General features: G+C 43.4%; 1 protein-coding gene across 1 annotated transcript in view; it reads right to left on the bottom strand.

Annotated features, from left to right (window-relative positions):
* Positions 1 to 24,435, bottom strand: part of ITK (IL2 inducible T cell kinase) — a 385,858-nt gene that overhangs the window by 65,237 nt on the left and 296,186 nt on the right. The window contains exon 14 of the mRNA XM_078653711.1: positions 16,372 to 16,436. Coding sequence (XP_078509837.1) covers positions 16,372 to 16,436 — 65 coding nt within the window. The remainder of the gene's footprint in view (positions 1 to 16,371; positions 16,437 to 24,435) is intronic.

Below are 24,435 nucleotides of genomic sequence, written 5' to 3'. Positions count from 1 at the left end.
ACTTTAGGAACAGAAGGGGACAACAAAGAGGTCGTAACAACCAATGGCGCCCCCCTTTCTACCACAACAGTGGACAAGGGATACCGTTTCACCCATTCAACCCCCAGTTCTAAGGGTGGCCGAACCCTTATTTTCCGATACCCATGAACCACCAAATGCCCCCACAGGGTGTTCAAAACTACCAACAAGGCCGTCCTTTTTTAGGGAATGGCCAGAACAACCGAAGGTCCAGACAGAAAGGAATAACCTGGTCCGACCAGACACGACAGGTCCAAACACGAAGTGTCACCAAAGCCAACACAAATCAAGGCCCGACAGTCTGATAGTCAATCTAACAGGACAAGAATTGACAGAGAACCAAATCAGTGTTCTCAACAAAGGACTAGGCTATGTGCCGACACCAAAAACAGACATCTTCAGAACTAAGTGCGAGCTTGCAAATTTCTGCCGCACCTTAAAATTGAAAGCGTTTTTCAAAGGAGAACAACAACCCCAAGAAGGAGATACAACTCTAAGAAACAAGTCGTCATTTTGTCCACTCAATTCGCAGGTACCCATCGAGATCAGTACCTTCGAACAAGCAATCATGAAGGAGGTTGAGGAACTGAATCAACACCCCCCAAAACCATTCCAGAACCTAACTAAAGCTGAAAATATCGCTTTAAACGAATTGAAGAACAATCAAGACATAGTCATTAAGCCTGCGGACAAAGGCGGAAGCATAGTCCTACTATCAGCAGAAGGATATTGTGGAAAAGTAAATTTTGCCATGTTCTGTGTCCCTACGTGTCATCCATCATATGTTATGTGTGCATGATTAAATATGCATATGTTATTCCCCATGTTCGATTAATGACGCAAGTACAGTTGTGTCCACCTCTAGTATGTCAGTTTCTAGTCCTCGTGAATACTACGAATATCAGGCCTATGTAAAGCTACGTTGCCACGTTTCTCAGTGTGCACGTTATTCCATTATAAAGTCCCCGTTTCTAGGCCTCAAAAGGGCCTGGACACCAGATTCAGCTCCTGTCTCCTGAAGCCTCGCTGAGGAGCGATACAGCCCCCACCTGTATCCTCGACCCTTCACTTACTTCCTGCCTCGCAGTGCCCGGCCCAGCATGGCTCAGTCTCTGAGTCTGCCAAGAATATGTTATGAGCCCAGTTATCAGTTCAGCCCTCCTTCTCTGCATTCCTAAGCTACTGAACTGCATCAATAGTTTCCGTCATTGTCTAGCCTTCACGTCTCCACGTTAGAGAAATACTGCATTTAATGGTCATTTCATATTCTTCAACACGCACTACATGTAGAATAATGCATGCTCCAGTCTTAGAGCCTGTTAGCCTTTCCTCTCTTGACTTCTAGTTCATATCAACATGTTCCCTAAACATCAGATACTAGATAGGGTTTAGGTACATGTCGCTCCGACCCTCCAGACTTCAGTCTCTGCTCCTAGCACAGAGTTCATAGCCCCCAGCTTCTCCTAGTGATACGTCATTGCTAGTTTGCGCGCACCATCAGGTTAGAGGTCCCGGCTCCTTAGGTAGCCCCCTCCATGGTTTCCGCCCCATTCATGACATATCCTGTTACGTCTGCACCACATGTCTATGTATACGCCCAGTTACACCTACTTTTGCCCTTATCTTTCGCGACTGCTACGCGTCACACCTACTGCTCCACCCACTGCTACGCCTACTGCAATGTAATGCTATGTGTTTGCGTTATGTATATATGCTCATGTATTGTTATTAAAAGCCAGCGCGCTCATCCCAGATCCAGCCCCAGCAGCTGCTGGGCCCTGTCATCCTATTCCTATGCAGGTTGTCCTGTTCCTGTCCTTATGCTGTATTAAACCTGCAAAACTCCTACTACCTCGAATCTTGACTCTTATTTATTGAGCTATCTGTTATGATATATGTCTAGTCAAAAAGAGAGGTATTATTTATTTATTTACCACATAATGGCGCCCGAATAGGGACTTGCCCTTTCCCCACGCGTCGGTGAAGCCACGCCGACCCCCTGACCCTCTGCAGTCGTGACGGAACTCTTCTGCGCAGTGGCAGATATTTCTGCTCAAGTATCCCTCAGGCCCACGGAGGAGACGGAGGAGGCGGTCCAGCATCCAGACGAGACGGTGGAGGAACGCGGCGAGTCCCGACCAGAGCCCAAGCCAAGAGTCCAAGGTCCGAGGTATCCGGAGGTCCACCCGTAACTGAAGTCCGAAGTCTGAAGTTCGTCGTCCGTCGTCGTAGCAGTCCAGTCCAGTCCGAGGCCCTCCGTTCTTGCTGCCCGGTGAGTACCGTTACTGGGGTGGTATCTAGACAGGGTCAATTTAATTGACTCTGGTCTGTGGGTTGGTGGTACACAGTCCCACAAACGAAGTGTCCACTTCGGTGGATGCGGGTCCTGACGTGTCTCTTTATGAGACCGGTAAGTTTCGTACTGTTTCAGCAGTGCATCTAGTTTCTGTTCTAGTCAGTTTCTGTTCTCGAGAAAATTTATGTGTTCTGTTCTCAGTATTTCCAGGTAGTATTCTGTTCGAACTGATTATTTTAAATGTTTTTCATGTATTTTAATGTCGTGGTATGAATGGGGAATAAGTATCGTGTTCATTGTGTATTGTATTGTGTCTAGATTACAGTTCAGTCATGCCCATATTTTCCAAGTTACGTCAGTTAAAAACTAGAAAGGGTCTGCTGAAGCAGCAGTTCCCGTCCCGCCCAGGGACAGTCCAGGTCACTTTATGTATCAGAAACATGGCATAAGTGCCATATTGTATCTAGACTTATGGGTAGAGTATACCAAACAGTTAGAAGAAAAGTATAGATGGCCCGTATCGGGTACATGGGATGCCGAATGCATCATGCGAGTAGAAGAAGCATTATGGAAAAAGAAAGCCAGACAGTCACAGAAAGATGCCATCGAGTTATGGCGCAAAGAAGCTCATAAAAGAACTGAAAAAGAAATCAGAAAGTTAGAATTAAGTAGAGAATCCTTAGAGCGAGCCCAAGAAAAAGAATTAATCGAGATAGGTGAACAAGTCAAAGCCGAACAGTCAGACAGACAGAGGCATGCCCTTATTAAGGGTATGTATCCTCTTCTTGCCGAGGGTTTGCCAAAAGCGACCCCGGAGGCATCCAGTAATTTCCCGCCACCACTAGTTCCGACCAAGCTACGTCACAAACCGACCGCAGCTGATATTTTTATTTCGTCCTATCTGGACGACACAGTCCCTGAATATGCAGATCCTGTTCGCGCTCCGCCAGTCCCTGTAAATCAGGCACATCCTGCTCCTCCAGACACCGGGGCACCCCATGCAGTACCTGCTACGGTACCCCCGGTCCAGCCAGCATTTCAATTTCCCGCTCCGCCACGAAGAATATCAGTCGACGATTCTAGTCTAGGGGCCGCAGGAGGAGGTCCTCCTCAAACCCCGCCGCCACGCAAGCGTTTATCAGCACTCGAATTACATGCTCAAGCATCACAGCGTACTCCCAAGAGTAATAAGTCTGTTGCAGAAATCAGGCAAGCCCTTGGCGAATGTGCCTATGACCCAGTCCCAGGCGAGAATAATATGGTTTTATATTCAGTACGCGTAAGGAGGGTGACCGAGTATCTAGTCACCCTACCCAATATGAAAGAAGATCTAGACAGAATATATCGTTTCATCCGTACAGGGGATGATCCAGAAAGTATTAGTGATGCCATGTCTCAAAGGAAAGCTGAGATCCAGCGTATGATATTAAAGTTTTTAATTAACTGTCTAATAAGAGAACAAGATTACCCGTCTAAAGATCAGGCCGAAATGAAAATCCTGACAAAGTGGAGTGATAATATAGCCGAGGGTAAGCACAATACCATTAGTGCCATGGAGAGTATGTACAAGAAAATCCGTAGAGAAATAATAAAGATACACGAACAACGTAAAGCAGCACAAGTAAGCGAGAAAGAAAGTAACTCAGATCCTGAAGAGGAAGACGACGAGAATACCGCCAGAATAGCGTATGTAGGAAAATCTAGATTTCCAGATCGCCATTTACGCCTAGAACACAAGTCAATTTTCCATCATTCAGCACCAGAACAAGGTTCCCTAGAACAAGTATTCCAAGCTACCGATCACATTCTAAAATCACGAATTGGTTACAGTGAGTTAAGTACCATGCATGAACAGGAACTAGCCCGATCAGCAGTCCGATGGATTACTGATTCTACCACTTTTCCAGACGAAATAGTGGCACAAATGTTTCTGAAATTGCCCCCAGCCGAGCAGCGACTGGTGGGTATGTATATGATCCAGCACCTCATTACTCTGTATGAGGGTCAGCACTCTGATCCAGGTCCGTTACACGATATCCTGAACGAGTTACTCCAGTATAGATGGAGAGGTCTAGGTACCGATTTAATTAGTGTCATTCTCGAACAGCGCCACAAATATAGAACGTTTTTGAACCCGCATTTTGTTCATGTCTCACCCCCAGAAAGTAAACCATTTTACATGGAAAGACAGAACCCGTTACGAGAAGTGCATCCAGTTAAGACAGAGGACGGTGAAATGCAACGAGTGTTTGTTTACACCCCGATTACAAAGATGGAACTCCTCGAAATGAAGAAATTAATTCCCTGTCATGACAAAGATCCAGCAGGGTTCCATAGAGAATTAAAAGACATGCTCCGTATGGGAGAATACACTTACCCAGATATCATTAAAATGTTAAAGGTCCTGTTGCCCGCAGGGGTGTATGAAAAGCTAAAGGAAAAAGAATGGGAGGTGGGAGAGAAAAAGATCGATTGGGCAGTTCTAGAAGCTGAAGACAAGGCACGAGTACCAGGTACTGGTCTAGGAGAGAAATGTAAAGAATTACCAGAATTATTGATTCAAGTTTTACCCAGATTATTGACAACTAGAAAAGAAGACTGGGATGCAATCTCAGCCTGTAAACAGAAGCAAGATGAGGATATTAGTGATTTTTATTCTAGATTTGAAAAATGTTTCAGCATCAATAGTGGCCTCAAGACAAGTAGTGAGTCATACCCTCACCTTTTTGTTACTAAATTAGTCGAGAATTCAAGCCCACAAATTAAAAATCGAGTTTTGAAAGTCGAAAGCACCTGGCAAGCTAATACCCCGTCCCAGATGTTGCAGATGCTTCAGTACCACCAGAATAGAATCAGGGAAGAGCAAGAACACGAGAGAAAACGTATGAAAGACACGAAAATGAAAGTACTAGTTGCACAATCTGTTCCTCAAGACAGTCAGAAGAGGGGTCCGAATCAAGCCAGTCACCCTGCAGCTCCCGTTAAAGGGAACTGCAATTATTGTAAACAGCCAGGTCATTTTATAAATGAGTGTGCAGTTCTGAAACACAACATAGCTACTGGTAAGACTAAGGAAAGACCACGTCCGCCTAGACAAGAGCAAGTTTCACAGACTCCTCAGCCACAGAATGCACAACAGATAGTTACAGTACCGCAGCCTATCGCTGCAACACAGCATGTTACATCGCAGATGTACCAGTATGCACAGTCTGAGTATCCAGAGTACCAGCAGTATTCATGAAACAGCCTGGAGAGGGAGGTAGGCTTGCCTCTCATCGAGATACCTGTAGATCAAGAAGGTCCCTATGTTCACAGTCAAGTATTAGGGCAAGACAGAAAGTTTTTGATTGATACAGGGGCAAGTAGGACCACAATTAGTCATGCCGAAGTTCCAGGGGCTCCGCTCTCAGGCACAAGAAATGTTTCCCTTGGATTTTCAGGAAAACCTATCGTAAATGAGATTTCAAAGCCAGTTACTCTAGAAGTAGGTCCATTGTCCCGCACTACTGATCTGTTACTTACTAAGTCATGTCCGGAAAACCTATTGGGCATTAAAACACTGAAAGAGTTGGGTGCAGTTATATGCTGTTCCCCAGAGGGAATACGATTGTTCCTACGTGACTTTAAGGGTCACTATGTATTACGAGATTTTGATCCAAGATTGTCTAATGTTCCGCAGCATTTATGGGCGCAAGGTCCAACTGATGTAGGTTATATGCAAATCACACCTTATCGTGTGACTCTCAAGTCAGGTGTAGTGTTACCACGAATCAGACAGTACAGATTGCCACCCGAGGCTGTAGCAGCCTTATCCAAAATTATTGACGAGCTCATCGCTCAAGGAGTGGTTGTAGAAACTGACTCCAACGTATGCAATTCTCCGATCATTCCAGTTATGAAACGTACTGATCCAAATGCACCCCCAGTATATCGATTAGTGATCGACCTACGAGAGCTTAATAAATGTATTATTCCGCAGTACCCAGTTGTCCCAGACATCTCTTCCCTATTGACAGCCATTGATTCCGAAGCCATGTTCTTTACAGTAATCGACCTCAAGAACGCATTTTTTAGTGTTCCAATTCATCCAGACAGCCAGTTTCTTTTCGGATTCTGTTTAAATGGAAGGAGCTATATGTTCACACGCGCTCCCCAAGGTTTCACAGAAAGTCCTAGTATTTACAGTCAAGCACTTAAGAGACAACTAGACAACATTCACATGCCAACTGACACTGCCCTGCTCCAGTATGTCGATGATCTACTGATCACAGCCCGTTCTGAACGTGATTGCGAGCGAGCGTCACTAACGGTTCTGTATTTCCTGGCCGAGATGGGGCACAAGGTGTCCCCTTCGAAGCTTCAATTCTGTGTCCAGCAAGTGGTATACTTAGGACACTTACTGTCCAAGAGGGGTAGGCAGTTGACACCAGACCGTATCCAGCTAATAGCGAGTCTTCCTCAGCCCAAGACCCAGAAGGAGGTACGTGCCTTTATCGGCCTTACTTCTTATTGTAGACAATGGATTCCTCAGTATGCATTTCTAGCTAAACCACTGATACAGTTAACGACACAGGAGGCAGCCGTATCGACTGTCCTCCCTTGGACATCTGAACATACACTTAGTTTCAACGAGTTAAAGAAAGCTTTATGCCAAGCTCCAGTTCTAGCGACACCGAACTACAGTAAGCCTTTTACACTCTTCGTCACAGAACGTGAAGGTACAGCATTATCTGTTCTCACGCAAGATCAAGCAGGACAATACAAGCCATGTGCTTATTTTTCTAGCACATTAGATCCAGTCGCCCAGGCTTTGCCTGCGTGCCTCAAGTCAGTTGCAGCCACAGCACTAGCTATCAGACAAAGTGATTCCATAGTCTTAGGACATTCCTTGACAGTACAAGTTCCACATTCTGTGGAAGTTCTTTTAAACCGAACGCAGACTCAGCACTTGACAATTGCACGTTTAACAGGTTATGAATTGACACTGTTCCAGCCACACATAGAAATCAGACGCTGCAACATCCTGAATCCTGCTACATTATTACCATCAGTTACTTCAAATTCTGCCACACACGACTGTGTGGAAGTAGTTAACATTACGACAAAACCAAGGCAAGATCTGACAGATATTCCGTTACCAGACCCCGACCTGACACTTTATGTGGATGGTTCATGTATGAGAACTAGTACAGGAGAACTAGTAGCCGCGTATGCAGTGACTACTGACACCGAAGTTATTGAGACACACCGTATTGACACTCTGTCCGCTCAAGCAGCAGAACTAGTTGCTCTGACACAAGCCTGCATACACGCCAAGAACCTGAAAGTTAATGTTTACACAGATTCACGCTACGCATTTGGAGTTGTACACGACTTCGGAGTGCTCTGGCAGGAGAGAGGTTTCATGACTTCTCATGGAACCAAGATTCAGCATGGTCTCCTTATTCAAGCTCTGTTAGATGCCATACACTTACCGACATCTATCGCTATCATGAAGTGCAAAGCACATACGAAAGTCACTGACATTATTTCTCAAGGTAACGATCTAGCAGATCGCACAGCCAAGCTTACAGCACAGACTCCAGACATTCCAGTTAACATGACACATACTCCAGATCCGACTACATGCATGACAGTTAAGGACCCTACTCAAGATGTCATAGATATCCAGTTACATGCTACTCCCGATGAAATCAAGAAATGGTCCGAACAAGGAGGGGTCCAGACAGATCAGGGATGGGTAACGAAGGGTAAAGCCACATGGTTTCTCCCCGACTCTATGGTTCAAGTCATTATCAATACCGCACATAGTCCAGCACATTTAGGAGAAAAAGCCATGTTAGACAGTATCCAGAACATTTGGTTCAACAAGCATTTACGAGCTGCAGCTAAGCAGAAAGTCCGTACCTGTATGATATGTTGTCAGTTTAATCCAGGTAAAAGTGTCCCGGTGGAACAAGGTGGTTTCCAGCCCCCTGACCACCCTTTTGAAGTCCTCCAGATGGATTATATTCAGATGGAGCGATGTCGAGGTTTCAAGTATGTCCTTGTAGTTGTATGCGCTTTGTCCAGGTGGACAGAAGCATATCCAGTCCCAGATTACACAGCCACGACCACTGCCAAGCAGTTGGTTCGTGAGTTCTTCCCCCGTTATGGACTCCCTAGAGTCGTATATTCTGATAACGGCCAGCCATTCTCATCCGAACTCATGAAGCATGTTTCCCTTTTGTTAGGGTACCAGTGGAAGTTCCATTGTGTACGCCATCCTGAAGCAGCCGGTCTCGTTGAGAGACATAACCAGACTCTGAAAATCCGTATTGCAAAAGTGTGTAAAGAAAAAGGTGTGGACTGGCTAGTAGCTCTACCAGTCGCTTTATTTTATATGCGCATGGTCGCACATTCCAGATCAGGTCTGTCCCCGTATGAGGTCGTTTTCGGCCGCCCCCCTAACATGTGGGGTACTCCTAGACCCCGAAGTATTACCGATGTTTCAAGTAATATGCTGACAGATTACCTAGCTTCCTTGATGTCTGCCCTCAACTCATGTCGTTCACAGGTTGCCGCCGCATTTCCAGACAATACCGAGGTGGCACCGCATGAAATCGTTCCAGGATCCATGGTGATGGTCCGCAACTTTGACAGATCAAGTCCGCTGGAGCCTCGATGGAAAGAGCCCCGACAGGTCCTCCTCACCACCCGTACAGCCGTGAAGTTGGAAGGACGCAAAGGCTGGGTGCACCTTTCTCATATTAAACTTTTTAATGGATTGAAACCCGCCTTAAAGAACATTTCCCAGGATTCAAAGGATTGCCAGAATATTGTTCTCAAGGACTGTCCCGCAAATGACATTGTTACAACCCCTCCCCTGTTAGAGAAAACTCCGCAGCAGGAGTATAAACAGAAACTACGGTCTAGTAAATTAAGTCAGCCAGTTTGATTGTCTAAGTCCTCCCCTAGGTGAAACGGTTAGACTGTTTCTGACATGTATAAAATAGACCCCCATAGTGAGAGAGTTAGTCAAAACTCAATCCGATGTATCGTTTTTTTATGTTTCATATTGTTTTCCAGCCTTATGATTTCCTGCACCAGTTATGCATTTTACCTATGTTTCCCAGTTTCACATGTAAATAAGTCTGCTAATACTACAGTAGAGCACACGTTTAGTGATCTGCCCCCTCATGAACTGTCTTACCGCCTCGCCATGCGAAATAACTCATTTATCCGTATGTTACATTACTCACACCAGACCAGCAATGCCACTAATTGTTGGGTGTGTGGTCGACTCCCCCCTTTCCAGACACCGAAGGGAGTTCTGCCACTTTTTCCTTATCCATTCTCACATAATGGTTCGTGTGGAGCATGGTCCACGTTAACGTCATCCTCAACAGATATGTCTTTTCTTAACAGTACATGTTTCCCAGACAAGCAAGGTCTCCCTCACCGAACAGGTTTAGATCTAGAAAATGAAGTGTATAATTTAGGTAATTATTCGTCGAATTTTATGGTCCTGAATGTTCAGTCTGATACTACTCCAGACTTACCCGCTATTTCAGTACTACCAGTAAAAGGCGAATTATGTGTCCGAAATAAGGGATTGTACTACTATTGTCAAGTATAGTGACAGTGGGAAATCTATTTTCAAAGCTTCACGTCATTCATATTTTATTTGTGGTCAAACCGCATATGTTCGTCTGCCCCTCGATTGGGAGGGAACCTGTTACATTGCCTTCCTACTGCCACCAGTTTTCCTAGCCCCACCTGATTATCATAGAAACACACATCTAGTACACATTAGACATAGAAGGGAGTCCCCAATTGTCGATTATACTGAAACTACTCTAGAACAATATACAGATTTCAATAAAGGTTTCTTTTTCTTTATAGGACCTGTCCAGAATAGTAAGTTAATCCGTAGGTTAACCAGAACCCTTGAAGCTGTAGTAAATGAGACTGCCTCTGCTCTAGGTAACTTAACTGAAGAGCAATCTGCTATGAGATTTGTCGTTTTACAGAATCGTCTCGTCCTTGACGTCATACTGGCCGATAGGGGCGGGGCCTGTAGAGTCATCGGATCTAGTTGCTGCATTTTCATTCCAAATAACGCGCCGTCTGTCTATTCCGCTATAACCAGACTCCATAAAATTGCCCATCTGTTACACCAAGATCCAGGCACCTGGACATGGTCCGGTTGGTTCTGGAATATAATTTCCGCATGGGGATGGAAAATATTGTCCTTTCTAGGTATTGCAGTAGCGATCATATTCAGCTGCTGCCTCTGTATACAATGTGGCCCTGCGATTTGCGGCATTTGTGCTACCTCTTGTATTCCTAGTCCCAAGCCCCGTTCTAAATCCCGTTCTAAGAGAATTCGAGATGAGCAAATGATACTGTATGAAATGATAGATGGTATCATGAATATTGATGTTTCCTGATGGGAACGTAGTGACAAGGAGGGAATGTGGAAAAGTAAATTTTGCCATGTTCTGTGTCCCTACGTGTCATCCATCATATGTTATGTGTGCATGATTAAATATGCATATGTTATTCCCCATGTTCGATTAATGACGCAAGTACAGTTGTGTCCACCTCTAGTATGTCAGTTTCTAGTCCTCGTGAATACTACGAATATCAGGCCTATGTAAAGCTACGTTGCCACGTTTCTCAGTGTGCACGTTATTCCATTATAAAGTCCCCGTTTCTAGGCCTCAAAAGGGCCTGGACACCAGATTCAGCTCCTGTCTCCTGAAGCCTCGCTGAGGAGCGATACAGCCCCCACCTGTATCCTCGACCCTTCACTTACTTCCTGCCTCGCAGTGCCCGGCCCAGCATGGCTCAGTCTCTGAGTCTGCCAAGAATATGTTATGAGCCCAGTTATCAGTTCAGCCCTCCTTCTCTGCATTCCTAAGCTACTGAACTGCATCAATAGTTTCCGTCATTGTCTAGCCTTCACGTCTCCACGTTAGAGAAATACTGCATTTAATGGTCATTTCATATTCTTCAACACGCACTACATGTAGAATAATGCATGCTCCAGTCTTAGAGCCTGTTAGCCTTTCCTCTCTTGACTTCTAGTTCATATCAACATGTTCCCTAAACATCAGATACTAGATAGGGTTTAGGTACATGTCGCTCCGACCCTCCAGACTTCAGTCTCTGCTCCTAGCACAGAGTTCATAGCCCCCAGCTTCTCCTAGTGATACGTCATTGCTAGTTTGCGCGCACCATCAGGTTAGAGGTCCCGGCTCCTTAGGTAGCCCCCTCCATGGTTTCCGCCCCATTCATGACATATCCTGTTACGTCTGCACCACATGTCTATGTATACGCCCAGTTACACCTACTTTTGCCCTTATCTTTCGCGACTGCTACGCGTCACACCTACAGCTCCACCCACTGCTACGCCTACTGCAATGTAATGCTATGTGTTTGCGTTATGTATATATGCTCATGTATTGTTATTAAAAGCCAGCGCGCTCATCCCAGATCCAGCCCCAGCAGCTGCTGGGCCCTGTCATCCTATTCCTATGCAGGTTGTCCTGTTCCTGTCCTTATGCTGTATTAAACCTGCAAACCTCCTACTACCTCGAATCTTGACTCTTATTTATTGAGCTATCTGTTATGATATATGTCTAGTCAAAAAGAGAGGTATTATTTATTTATTTACCACAATATGACCACCAATGCTTGACCCTACTCGCAGATCGAAAATACTACCAAATCATCACAACTGACCCAACACCACGTCTACAAAGGACAATAGCCTTAATGACTGAAGAGGCAGAGTGCAACAACTGGGTGTCCAAAAAAGAAGCGGACTATCTGATAACGAAAGATCCAGTCACGCCTTATTTCTATTCTCTACCCAAGACACACAAAAACAAAATGCCCCCTCCTGGGAGGCCCATTGTGTCAGGAATAAATTCCATCCTAGAGCCATTGTCGCAATTCGCAGACCAATACCTGAGACCACTGGTGCAAACCACACCGACCTACTTAAAGGACACACGAGATTTGATCAACAAACTGGAGAATTTTGACTACTCAACAACCAGTATGCTCTTAGTAGGTTTAGACGTGGAGAGCCTCTACACGAGCCTACCACAACAGAAGACTTTAGAGACGCTTGAATCCATTCTGTTCAACAATGAATGGCACCATCGAACACCAAGACATTTTGTTTTGGAGTGCTGCAGGATGGCCTTGATGGAAAACTTTTTTCAATATAAAGACACTCTCTATCTTCAGCAACATGGGACATCTATGGGCAGTGTCTTTGCTCCAAGTGTGGCGGGACTTTACGTGAGTACCTTCGAACAGACTTACGTCCAAAATGCACATAATCTCTATCTTCGTCATATACTCTTCTGGAAAAGGTATATTGACGATATACTGCTAATTTGGGAAGGAGACACAGAGTCTCTGATGGAATTCCATAGGTGGTTGAACACACAAGATGAATGTCTCAACTTCACCTACACATCTCATTCACAAAGCCTGGATTTCCTAGACATAACTGTTTTTGCTGAAGGAAACACTCTAAAAACGAGAACATATTTTAAACCTACTGCTAAAAATAGCTTGTTGTCCTTCAACAGTTTCCACCCACGCCCTCTGAGAGAGAATCTCCCATACAGTCAATTTCTGCGACTGAGGAGAAATTGCAGCTCTATAAAGGATTATAAACTGCAAGCAAATGATCTCTGTGCCAAACTCACAGCCAGAGACTACCCCAAGAGAATTATCAATTCCTGTGCCAAGCGAGCTAGAAACCAACCGAGAGAATCTCTCCTTGAAAGCCACCCAAAACAGATTGATGAAAGGACCACCTGCGTTACAACATATAGCCCAATCACAAACCAGGTAAAGAAAATCATTAACCGAAATTGGAGGATTATAACATCCAATACCCTGACCTGGTCAAAACCCAGATTCGCAAATAAAAGGAGCAGTAACATTAAAGACCTCCTGGTCCACACACGACCACCCCCAAAGAAGAAAAAACAACAACCAGGACTTTGGAATAACCCCCCAATCACCGGCCACTACCCATGCGGGTCCTGTGTAATGTGTGCAACCACAGAACCTACAAAAGAATTGCAATTACTCCCAAATTTCCTATGGAAATTAAAGAAACACACGAACTGTAACACTAGCCATGTCGTGTATATGATCACATGTCCTTGCGACATGCGATATATTGGGATGAGCTGTCGAAAAGCGAAGCAAAGACTGTGTGAACACAGGAGTAATGTGAACTGCAAAAGAACCACGACAAAGATGTCATCACATTACAAGGAAAAGCAACACACAGTGAATGACTTACACTGGGTAATTTTAGAAAGTCTAGACATAGTAGACAGAAATGCAACGAGAATACTTTTTGAAAAGGAACAACGTTGGGTCCATAGGCTCAAAACAGATACCCAGGGCCTTAATGATTCCGTTCCGTGGCTTTCCCTCAACAAATGAAATATAAAAATAACATAAGCCCCACCACACCAAGAGTACCCCAAGAGATCACTAAAGTTGTTTGTCCCAATCAAAATATCTATTGCCTGTCGACACTTGCCAAAAGTATCCATTCAGATGTTTCAACCAACATCGGCCACACTCATGCCCCACTGCGGAATCCTCCGTAGAATGAGAGAAATCAACACAATCTTTAATTAGTCAATGAATACGACAGATTAGAATTATCCTGATGACATTGCCCCCGACCAGCTGGTTCTATACAACTATAGAACAAAACAGGACTTTGAAATCACTCGATTAAATTTCAAACCCGTTTTTTATAATTACTGGATCACAATCAATGTGATAAACAATTATAATAAATTAAAGCCACTTTTTTACATATTCTTAATAATTCCTTAAGAAAGCGGGAAGTAACTCTTCCTTTTCTATCCACTTGGAGTTAAAGTCCACCCGGAACCGCATCTCACTGTAGTTCCGGGGGACGAGAGGCAGAGCCAGCACATGCGGCGCAGACCGAGCAAGAAGGCACTCAGGTATAACGAGGCGCACCGAGCCTGGGACATGAGACCGACAAACCGCAAGTATTGACGACCCTTTGTAACATTCTTTTCTCAATACTTCCTTAGTAACCTCTCTCGAGCCGCCTCCTTCCCCGATGAAGTAATTCTTCATCTAAAACAAGGTACGCAAAAACGCCGACAAGCCTTTGGGCGAAATTACATTTACGAGCGACGCATTTCACAACGAAGCATCGCATACCTAATGCGACCACCATTAGAGCATGAATTCAGAATCACTCGAGTGATAACTCATTATTAGTCATTGTGCACATCGCACTAAGCAAAACCGGTTTATAGACATCAATCTGACCATCACATGGGCACGTGATTTTAAGACTATTACCACACGATTGATATGCGACAGAAAGCATGGTGTGAATGGAGCATGAATGATATTATGAACCAACCACAAACAATAGTCCTCACTATAAACCACGCACAGAGAATGTACCTTGGTAAAATTATGGGCACCATATTACAGTCCTAGTCCCTGCCACTATCGAAGCATGAAAAAGGAAGAGTTGACGCCTGAATTGAGTATGAGCTAAAGCATTGCTATTCATGAGTTCCTTAATAATTGAAAGGCACTACTGTACATATTATGTGTTTTCCCATCCCCTATCTCCCTTTTGTTGTCGTTTGTGTATGTCTTTTTTCTCAGGTACAATGAAACCTTGAATAACGAAGGATCAGGTTAATTTACCTTTTCTCTTCTCACAATTTTTGCTTTAATCACTATTTATTCACCCTTATTGGTCCTGACGAAAGCCTAAGATCCTCTGACTACCAAAGGCTGAAACATGTTGACCTCTTTTTAGATACGAAATGCACTTGAACCCCTAACAATTTCAAAAAGTGCACCATTAATTTTTTAAATCATTTCCGAATCCAGACCTATTAAAACTCTCTCAGTCTGGCTGTCCGGATTTTTTAACTACACCGTCACCACAACCCCTCCCCTACTATTCACGATCACTACTGCCTTAAACCAAAGGCAATACCTCCTGGTGGAGGGTGCACAATACAAAAAATAACTCAATGATTACGCACGCACGTGTAAAAAAGCGGGTACCCAGTATATACCGCTAAGAAAGAACCATCCTAAGTACACGTGTATGAGAGTTATATTTGATTGGGAGATACCAGTTCCTCTACTTGTGAAACCCAAGGTTTAAGCAGGACAAGTGATCCTTTCCCCCCCCTTGATTATAATGAGTTAACTCCGGAGACTGAAAGGATCTTCTCTCTACCTCCCTACCCTCCTGATTATACGCATTGCATGACTCACCACAAGGGGCCATATGTATCAAGCCAAATTGCATTTGCAAACGCCGAATTTCGCAGAAGTTCGGCGTTTGCGAATCCAATTTGGCCAAATGGTATGTATTAAGCAAATCTGCGTGCAAAATAAGGAATCGCAAAATTTGCGATTCCTTATTTTGCAATTGCATTTAAGGAATCGCAAATTTTGCGATTCCTTAAATGCAATGTAAGAAGCATAAAAAAATGCAAATTGGCCTTATGGAATCGCAAATTACCACCAACTTCAAGTTGGTGGTAATTTGCAAATTCCTTGAAAAATGCACTTTTTGCATTTTTCAAAGTGCACTGTGAAGCACATACATGCCCTTAGGGCATGTATGTGCACTACATGTGCACCCATGCAAATTTCAGGGGTGCAACAGGGTGTCCTTTGGACACCCCTGCACCCTTGAAATTATTCTCAATTTGCGATTCTCAAATTGCGAATCGCAAATTGAGAATAACTTCCCATTCATTCCTATGGGCCTCCTGGCCCATAGAAATGAATGGGAAAGTATTCCTTAATTGCGATTTGCAATTTGTTAATCGCAATTAAGGAATTTTAAGAAATCGCAAAAAAAATGCGATTTTCTAGATACATACCAATTTGCGAATCTCAAATAGCGATTTCTTAAAAATCACTATTGAGATTCGCAAATGGGTACCTTCATACATATGGCCCATAGTGAATAACAACAGTGCAGAGCAGAGAACTCAGCTTACCTTGTCATTCCAAAGTCTGAAACCTTCACCACTTGTGTTTTTCCAACTAAACAGTTGCGAGCAGCCTGCAGAGACAGACACACAGAAGATGAAAGGAAGTTAAGTCAATTAATGGATCAAACATAAAGGAATTCGAAGACTATGTTAGAGAACTATATCTTCTCTTCAATGCCCCTGTATAACACAGAACACACTGTGCTATATTACAACTCCTCACACCTCTATTTAAGGGATCTTCGAAGACACACACATAAAAGTGTTAATTCAATTGAAAAGGTGAGGGGCTTACTAATAAGAAAAGAAAGGTCTACCATTATATGGACAGATGATGCTTGGCCACAAAAAAAGCCAAGTAAAAGTTGTAACTGAAAAGAGAGAAAATGTCTTAACCTATTCAGACTGGCAAGGTATGCGTCACCATAGAATCTATACAATTACTTTTAAACATCCCCGACTTTGTTAGATGAAATAAATATATATTACCAGTCGACATGCATCATGGTGTGTATGACTGTCTATTCAATGTAAACTAAGAAATGCAAGAAACTCCTCTAAAAAGTATTAAACTCTGACTCAAAAGCAAAAAAAGACAGCGCTGGTGGCTAAGTCATATAGCGCAACAACTCTGGGGATATATATATATATATATATATATATATATATATATATATATATATATATATATATATATATATATATATACTTCCAATCCTGGTTTTACAGTTTCAAAGCAGGCACCGACTCCGTGGGATATTGATCAAAGATTATATTTATTCCAAAACGACCAGACGCGTTTCGGCAGACAAGTCTGCCTTGTTCACTACATCTGAGTTCACCAAAGTGAATGAGCATTTTTATAGCAGTACAGTGGAACCACAGAGAGGCCAGGTGAGTTGCCAGGGCAACAGGTGGAGTGGTGATAGACATGGAAAGGTTTGTGTTTTAAAATTGCAAGTCATTGCACTACATGCATGTAAAAGAAGAAATACATTGAAATGCATTTTTAATACTTGCGAGTGCTTTTTACGATCTCATACATCTATCAGTGCTTTGTAACGGAATAATCAGATAAGATTTCTCTCTCTCTTGGCCTTTGCTCGGGTTTTCATGGTGTTAGCTACATATGCGTGCAACAATTGACTTAGACAAAATATCGTGTGTACGTGGCATAAAGCCAATGGCTTGCGCGCGCATTCTGTAACAGCGAGGTGATGCGATGAGTCATTGATTTGTTTGACTGTTGTGTTGTTCTGTGTATAATCCCGTAGGTGCAAGATGACTCGACTATGACCTTAGTCTTTGGGCTCAATATATCCATACTGAGGGTAATCATGTGGCATTAGCTTTTTCCCCGCTGTATGTTTCATTTCTTATGTATGAGAACGTGGCGGGGTCCTCGAGTTAATGTGTCTCCTGTTGCCCCAGTGGGCCTTATGCCATGTAACCGCCGGGCCGTGACTCATTTATCAGTTCGACTGTTGTGTTGTTGTGTGTAGAAACCTGTAGGTGCAAGATGGCTCGAGTATAACCATAGTATTTTAGGCTCAATATTTCCATATCTAGGGTACTCGTGTGGCATTTGTTATTTTCTCGCTGTGTGTTGGTTTCTATGTAAGAGAATGTTGCGGGGTCCCCGAGTTCATATTTCGCATGTTGCCCCAGTGTGCCTTATGCCTTTTAATTGCCGGCTGGATTCTATTGTAAAGATATCACCAGCCCTAAGCGTGAGTTGAGGACCTTTCCAAGTCTATTTCAACAACTGTCGCGCTTATGTGAATGTCGGATAATGGCGGGTTGGGAGAGAGGGAGCAGTAGTGTATATGTTACAGTCAAAGTGTTAAATCCCGCATTCTATAGAATGCCTAGATAATGTATAGAATGCCTGAAAATGCCTGAAAATCGAATGTCAAAGTATGAAATGATTGATATTTTATACATTGCCTAGGCATTGTACACTTTGCCGGATTGTCTGCCGGTAAAGTTTATAATACGCCTAATCCAGCCATTTTATTCCCGCCCGGCAATGTGTGAAATCTGGCATTCTATAGAATGTCTAGGAAATGTATAGAATGCCTGAAAATCGAACGTCAAAGTATGAAAAGATTGATATTTTATACATTGCCTAGGCATTGTATACTTTGCCGGATTGTCTGCCAGCAAAGTATATAATACACCTAATCCCAGAGACAGCACAAGTTATCAGCAAGCGAGGGTCAGAGACAGCACAAGTTGCCAGCAAGCGAGGGGCAGAGACAGCACAAGTAACCAGGCAAAGAGCAGGTGGCAGCCGTGCGGTGGTGTGGGGAGCGACCTGCCTGCAAGCAGGGTCAGAGGTCGGGTATAGCATCTGGCTAAGGTTCCACAGACGCTCTGCCGTCATCCTTTCCCGTGGTTCTTGCATCACCATGTCGGAAGGGAGTGTAGTGCCAAGACAGGAATCACACCATGCTGACATGCAATGACGGTTCTGCGATGAATTATCTCAAGTAAGAGCCAATGCTGCTAAAAACTGTGTTTTCCTAACCGAAACCAGTTACCAAGAGTTAGTGGATGATGTGAAAAAAACTAAGACGAGCATTAAGAAGGAACCACGGGACTATTGGCTGGTGAAACACTATGACGTAATGATGGTCGAGAATACGACTAAGTTGATCTATCCTGTTAAAGAAGGTACGAGTGCTATTCAGTTTTACGCTGCGGACTCCGAATTATTTGACGTACTCCATAAGGCCCATTTGGCTATTGGTCATGGAGGACGGGACAGGATGTTGAAAGAACTTTCTCCCAAGTATTAGAACATTACCCATCATGATATTGAGCTGTACATTCACCTTTGTGAGCCTTGCCAGAAGAAGCAAAAAGGTAATAAAAAAGGTGTTGTGGTCAAGCCAATGAATTTTTTTCTGAATTCAACTCCCGTTGTCAGGTCCATCTCATCACTTTTCAGTCCCATCCTGACAGAGAGTACAAGTTTATAATGGTGTCCCAAGATCATCTCACTAAGTTTGTAGTTCTCAGGGCTCTGAAATCAATGAGAGTGGAAGAAGTAGGCTACAAGCTCGTCGACATATTTACGTTGCTTGGTGCTCCAACGATTCTACAGTCCGATAACGGCAGGGAATTTGCAAACAATGTGGTAAGCAGCCTAAAGGAGTATTGGCCCACCTTGCAGATCGTCCATGGTAAGCCACGCCACTCACAAAGTCAGGGGAGCATCGAAAGAGCTAATCAGTACATTGAAAATATGCTGTGTGCTTGGATGCAAGATGAAAAAACTAGCTGCTGGAGTGAGGGATTGTGGTTCGTCCCAGTTATGAAGAACAGAGCTTTTCATTCTGGGATTAAGAGGTCACCATACAAAGCTCTGTTCATCTGCAAAGCTAGAGTAGGTCTCTCGACGTCGTCCCTGCCTGACGACGTTTTACAAGACGTAGAGACTGAAGAAGAGCTCGAAAAAATAATAGAGAGTGTACAAACAACACAACAGCAAGAAGAAAGACGAGATGAATCAATGCAAGAGGCACAGCTCCCTGCAGAAGACATAGCTGAGAATGCAATCCATGATGGAGGAAACCAAAACAGTGATGAAGCCATGGTTATTGAAGAGTCTTCCATTTCCCTGGTTACCGAAAATCCTTCTTCTTCCGCTATCTGTTGCGTCTGCTTAAAAGAAACCAGCGGTGCTCATACGTGTCGCAAGTGTGGCCGAAACGTTCATGCCATCTGTGGACATTCTCCTAAAGACGATGATGAAGACGAAGTAGAAGGTTATGGGGTTAGCATTTTGTGCAATGTTTGCTTCAATATGGAGAAAGCTATCCATAGTAAAATGGAATCGAAATCGAACCTTGAGATTCAGGCCAAAAAAATGAAAAGGGATTCTGACAAAAAAAATTCTCCTGTGCCTTTTGGTGCCACTGTGCGAGTTCAGATTCCCGACGTCGACAAAGGGCGGGGTGACTCACGCAATCTCTTGGCAGTTGTTATGAACGTGACGGAAGATGGCTTTTACCGACTTGGAACTGCACAAGGAATCTTGAAGCAACTCTACGCCAGATCACTATTCACCGTATGTTCAAAGAACTTAATGAGAATTAAAGACGTTCCTGACCACGAAATACCTCTCCGATCTGCAGCTACTTCTCAGTCCACATGAAGCGGTCAAGGATTCGTCAGGTGTATGTGCAAGACGAAATGCCAAAATATGAGGAGCCTTTGTGTGAAAAAGAAGATTAAGTGCAATTAAAAATGTCACTCTAGCCTTCCCTGCTGCAACAAGTAGGTCATGCCAGTTCTGCTTTGTGTTTCACCGGTAACAATATTCTGTTCGCATTCTTCTTTCAGTCGTGAAATATATGTACATGATCAAAGTGCCAAAATAGAAGGTGTTTTTGTGCTGCAACAAGTAGGTCATGCCAGTTCTGCTTTGTGTTTTACCGGTAACAATATTCTGTTTGCATTCTTCTTTAAGTTGTGAAATGTATGTACAAGATCAAAGTGCCAAAATATAAGGTGTTTTTGTGTGAAGAATAAAAGTGAGTACAATTCCACGTGTTACTCCAGCCTTTCTTAGTGTAACAATTACTTCAATCTCAGTTCTGCTTTCATTATTTTTCGGTAACAATATCCTATGCTTTATTTCATAGTTTTGTTCTTTCAGTTACAAATGCGTATTAATTAATAAAGACTTCTCATCTTGTGGTACTGGTCATTCTGTATAATGCCTAGGAATTGTATAGAATGCCTAGGAAAACTATGTAACATTTTCACAAAAAACGTATATTTCCTAGTTTGCCTCTAAACCATCAAGCATTCTATACATTACCTAGGCATTCTATACAATACCGGGATTTCACACTTTGCCGAAAGCCTAGGAATCTCATCTTGTGGCCTTTTAACACTTTGTGTAAATGGTACGGGTCATTCTGTATAATGACTAGGAATTGTATAGAATGCCTAGGAAAAGTATGTAACATTTTCACAAAAATCTTATATTTCATAGTTTGCCGAAAACCATCAGGCATTCTATACAATACCGGGATTTCACACTTTGACTGTAACATATATAATTGATAATGATTGCTGTGATCGTAATGCACTGCCTGGTTGGTAGCTAGTGTAGTGTGGTGAGTGTGTGTTTCCTATGTACAGTGTAAAGTGTTGTGTGTGTATTTACAAGTAGATGGTGACTTAAGATGTTTCAGAGTAGTGGGTTTCTGACTTAAGCGGAGCGCGAAGAGACGTTTAAGGTGGCTTATGAGGCTGGCAGATGTCAGAGGTGTACGCTTAAGGCTTCATCCGCATTGTGTCCATTCGGAATTTTACAGTCAAGCATGATTATGTATTTGGATTCCAATCGCCGTACGGTTTGTTGTCTGTTTCCCCCCCTGGGGTTCTGTCTGACACTATCTATCACAAAACATGGCAGGTCTTCGACCTTGCCATTGTGATGTGTATTTATGTGTCGTGCCACCGGATAGGAATGATCATCATTCGAAATGGCTCTAAGGTGTTGCAGAATTCTTAAATGTACGGGGTGTATTGTGCTTCCCACATAGAGTTTATTGCAGGTGCATAGCATACCATACATGGCAAAATCCGTTTTGCACGTGTAGTGCTCTCTTATTTTAAAGGGAGTTTTTCTGAGTGGCATGTTTACTGTCTTGGTGTTGCACCCATGTCTACACGCCTTGCATTTAGTGCATTTGAAAAACCCTGTCTGTGCTTTAAGCCAGGTGTTCCCTTTTTCCATGGTTGGTGCGTTGTTGACAAGTTCCTGTCTCATGGACTTTGCTCTTCGAAATGTGAGTTGTGGTAGTTTAGCACATATTGGGCCTAAAATGGGTTAATTCCTGATGAGAGGCCAGTGCCTGTACAAGATTTTGCGAAGATTGGCATGGTATTTATTGTACCCTGTAATCAATCTGCGGGTGGTGGTGGTTCTTGTTGTCATTGGTTTAGGACTGTTGCTCTTGCTTTTTTGCAGTAGATCTACCCTATTTAGTATTTCACATTTGTTTCTGGCCTTCTCCAAAGTTTTATTATGGTACCATCCTGCAGTTAGTCTTTTGAAGAGGCTGTCGGTGCTAGTTTGCAGGTCCCTGTCTGTGCTGCAATTCCTTTCCATTCTTAAACACTCTGCGTAGGGTATATTTTCTTTCAGGCTCGTCGGATGGAAACTATGTGCGTGCAGTAGAGCATTCCCTGTGGTTTCTTTTCTGAATGTGCGTGTTTGTATTCTGTCTTCGTCATGGCAGAGTTCCAAATCTAGAAATACTATTTTCTCCTTGCTGGTGGTGCATGTAAACTTGAGATTTAAGGTGTTGCTATTGATGTTGTTTGCAAATTCTAAGGCATTCTGTTGTGATCCTTGCCACACAATGAAAATATAATCGATGTAGCGTCTATACATCACTATATTGCTGTCCATTATGTGCTGGTACGATGCCATGAGTACTTGCTCCTCCCACCAGCCCATATGCAGATTTGCATAGCTGGGGGCGAAGCAAGTACCCATGGCTGTTTCCTGCATCTGTTTGTAGAGTAGTTTGTTGAAAGAGAAGGTGTTGTTCTCTAGACCCCACAGAGAAGGTGTTGTTCTCTAGACACCACTCAGTTATTTGAAGAAGCATCATGGAGTTTTATGTCTCTTGTGCCTAGATAGTGTTTTAGCGCATTGAGCCCATCTCTGTGCCTGATGCTTGTTTACAAGCTTTGTACATCTAGTGTGACAAAAACATAATCATTATGCCAAACAAAATAAGAAATATATGACAGGAAATCCCCAGTGTCCTGTGTGAATGCCAGTAGTGTTTTCAAAAAAGGCTGAAGAAAAAAGTCAATGTATTTGCTGGTATTCTCGAATAGGTTGCCAATGGCGGAGATTATAGGTCTGCCTGGTGAGCAACAGATGTCTTCATTTGATAGAGCCATGTTGGTTAGGTTTATTACTGTGTTGCATGTCTCCATTGATGTGTCTATCTGCGTCTGTTTCTTCTGTAAGTTGGCTTTGTTCTTTGCGCCATTTCTGCCCCACCGTCGGTTCCTGCTCCTTCTGCTATTTGAGGATTTGTTTTGTTTTGTGCTTGGTCTTGTCTCAGTGTCCTCGGTCGAAGGCTCATGAGGCGTTCTACTCGTAAAAAAACGAATTCATCCACTGGTGTAGGTACTTTATTGCGTTGGTTAGAATTTCCTCCCACATCTGGTTCAGATTCTGCCCCAGAGCTGATTTCTGATTCATTTAGTTGTGGGGGGCACGGTAGAGTGCTGTCTGGTGCTCATAGCTGTTGGTGGCAGATGTTGTCGAACTTGCGTGCAAAGGTATAGATTCTTCCTTGTAGATAGTCATTCCTATCACGCTGGAATTGTATTTTCATGTTTTTGAACTCTCACTTTTATGTCGGCCAAGCCTTTGTTCACTTCTTTTTGGTTTGATAACTTACCAAGTTCCGTCATTATGGATTCGATTCTTAGAAGCAGTTTTTCCCTGTCAGTGGTTGCATATTTGATTAATATGCGCAGCATGTTGCGGGATGATTCTGAGCTGTTGTCTGCTCCGTCTTGGAGCATGGCAGGGTCTGGGTTTTCATAGGTTGGAGCCACCAGGTTTCTCAATCCCCTCGGGATCCTGCCCACTTCCAGATATCTTTTCAGGGAGGTGCATTCCCACCATTTAGCTACTTCTTTTTTCCGCAGTTTTTCCAGTTCCCCCAACAGTCTTTTGAGATCACTGCCCCGGATGATGGCTGTAAACTTTTGCTAGTGGATGGTGTTGCGTGTTCTTCATCCTTGTCTCTGAAGATGTCTAGCGCTGCCTTCTCGCGCTCTTTTCCCATTCATCTGCCATCGTTGTTGGAAAGCTAATTTTCTTTGACACCCACTGCCTGTTGTGGCGCTCCGATCACATACATACATACATACAGGGCTGTATTGAGCGTTTATGTTTAGTCAACATAGGCTGCAAGTGATTTGATTTTGGTAGCCCATTCAGGGCAATATCATATATGATGAAAATGCAATAATGTGACAGTGCATGCCATTTTTATTAATTTACAAATTTTTTCG

Source organism: Lissotriton helveticus, chromosome 7, assembly GCF_964261635.1.
Source record: "Lissotriton helveticus chromosome 7, aLisHel1.1, whole genome shotgun sequence".
Classification (NCBI taxonomy): Eukaryota; Metazoa; Chordata; class Amphibia; order Caudata; family Salamandridae; genus Lissotriton; species Lissotriton helveticus.
The sequence above is the reverse complement of the archived record's forward strand: the minus strand, read 5'-3'. Positions and strand labels throughout refer to the sequence as shown.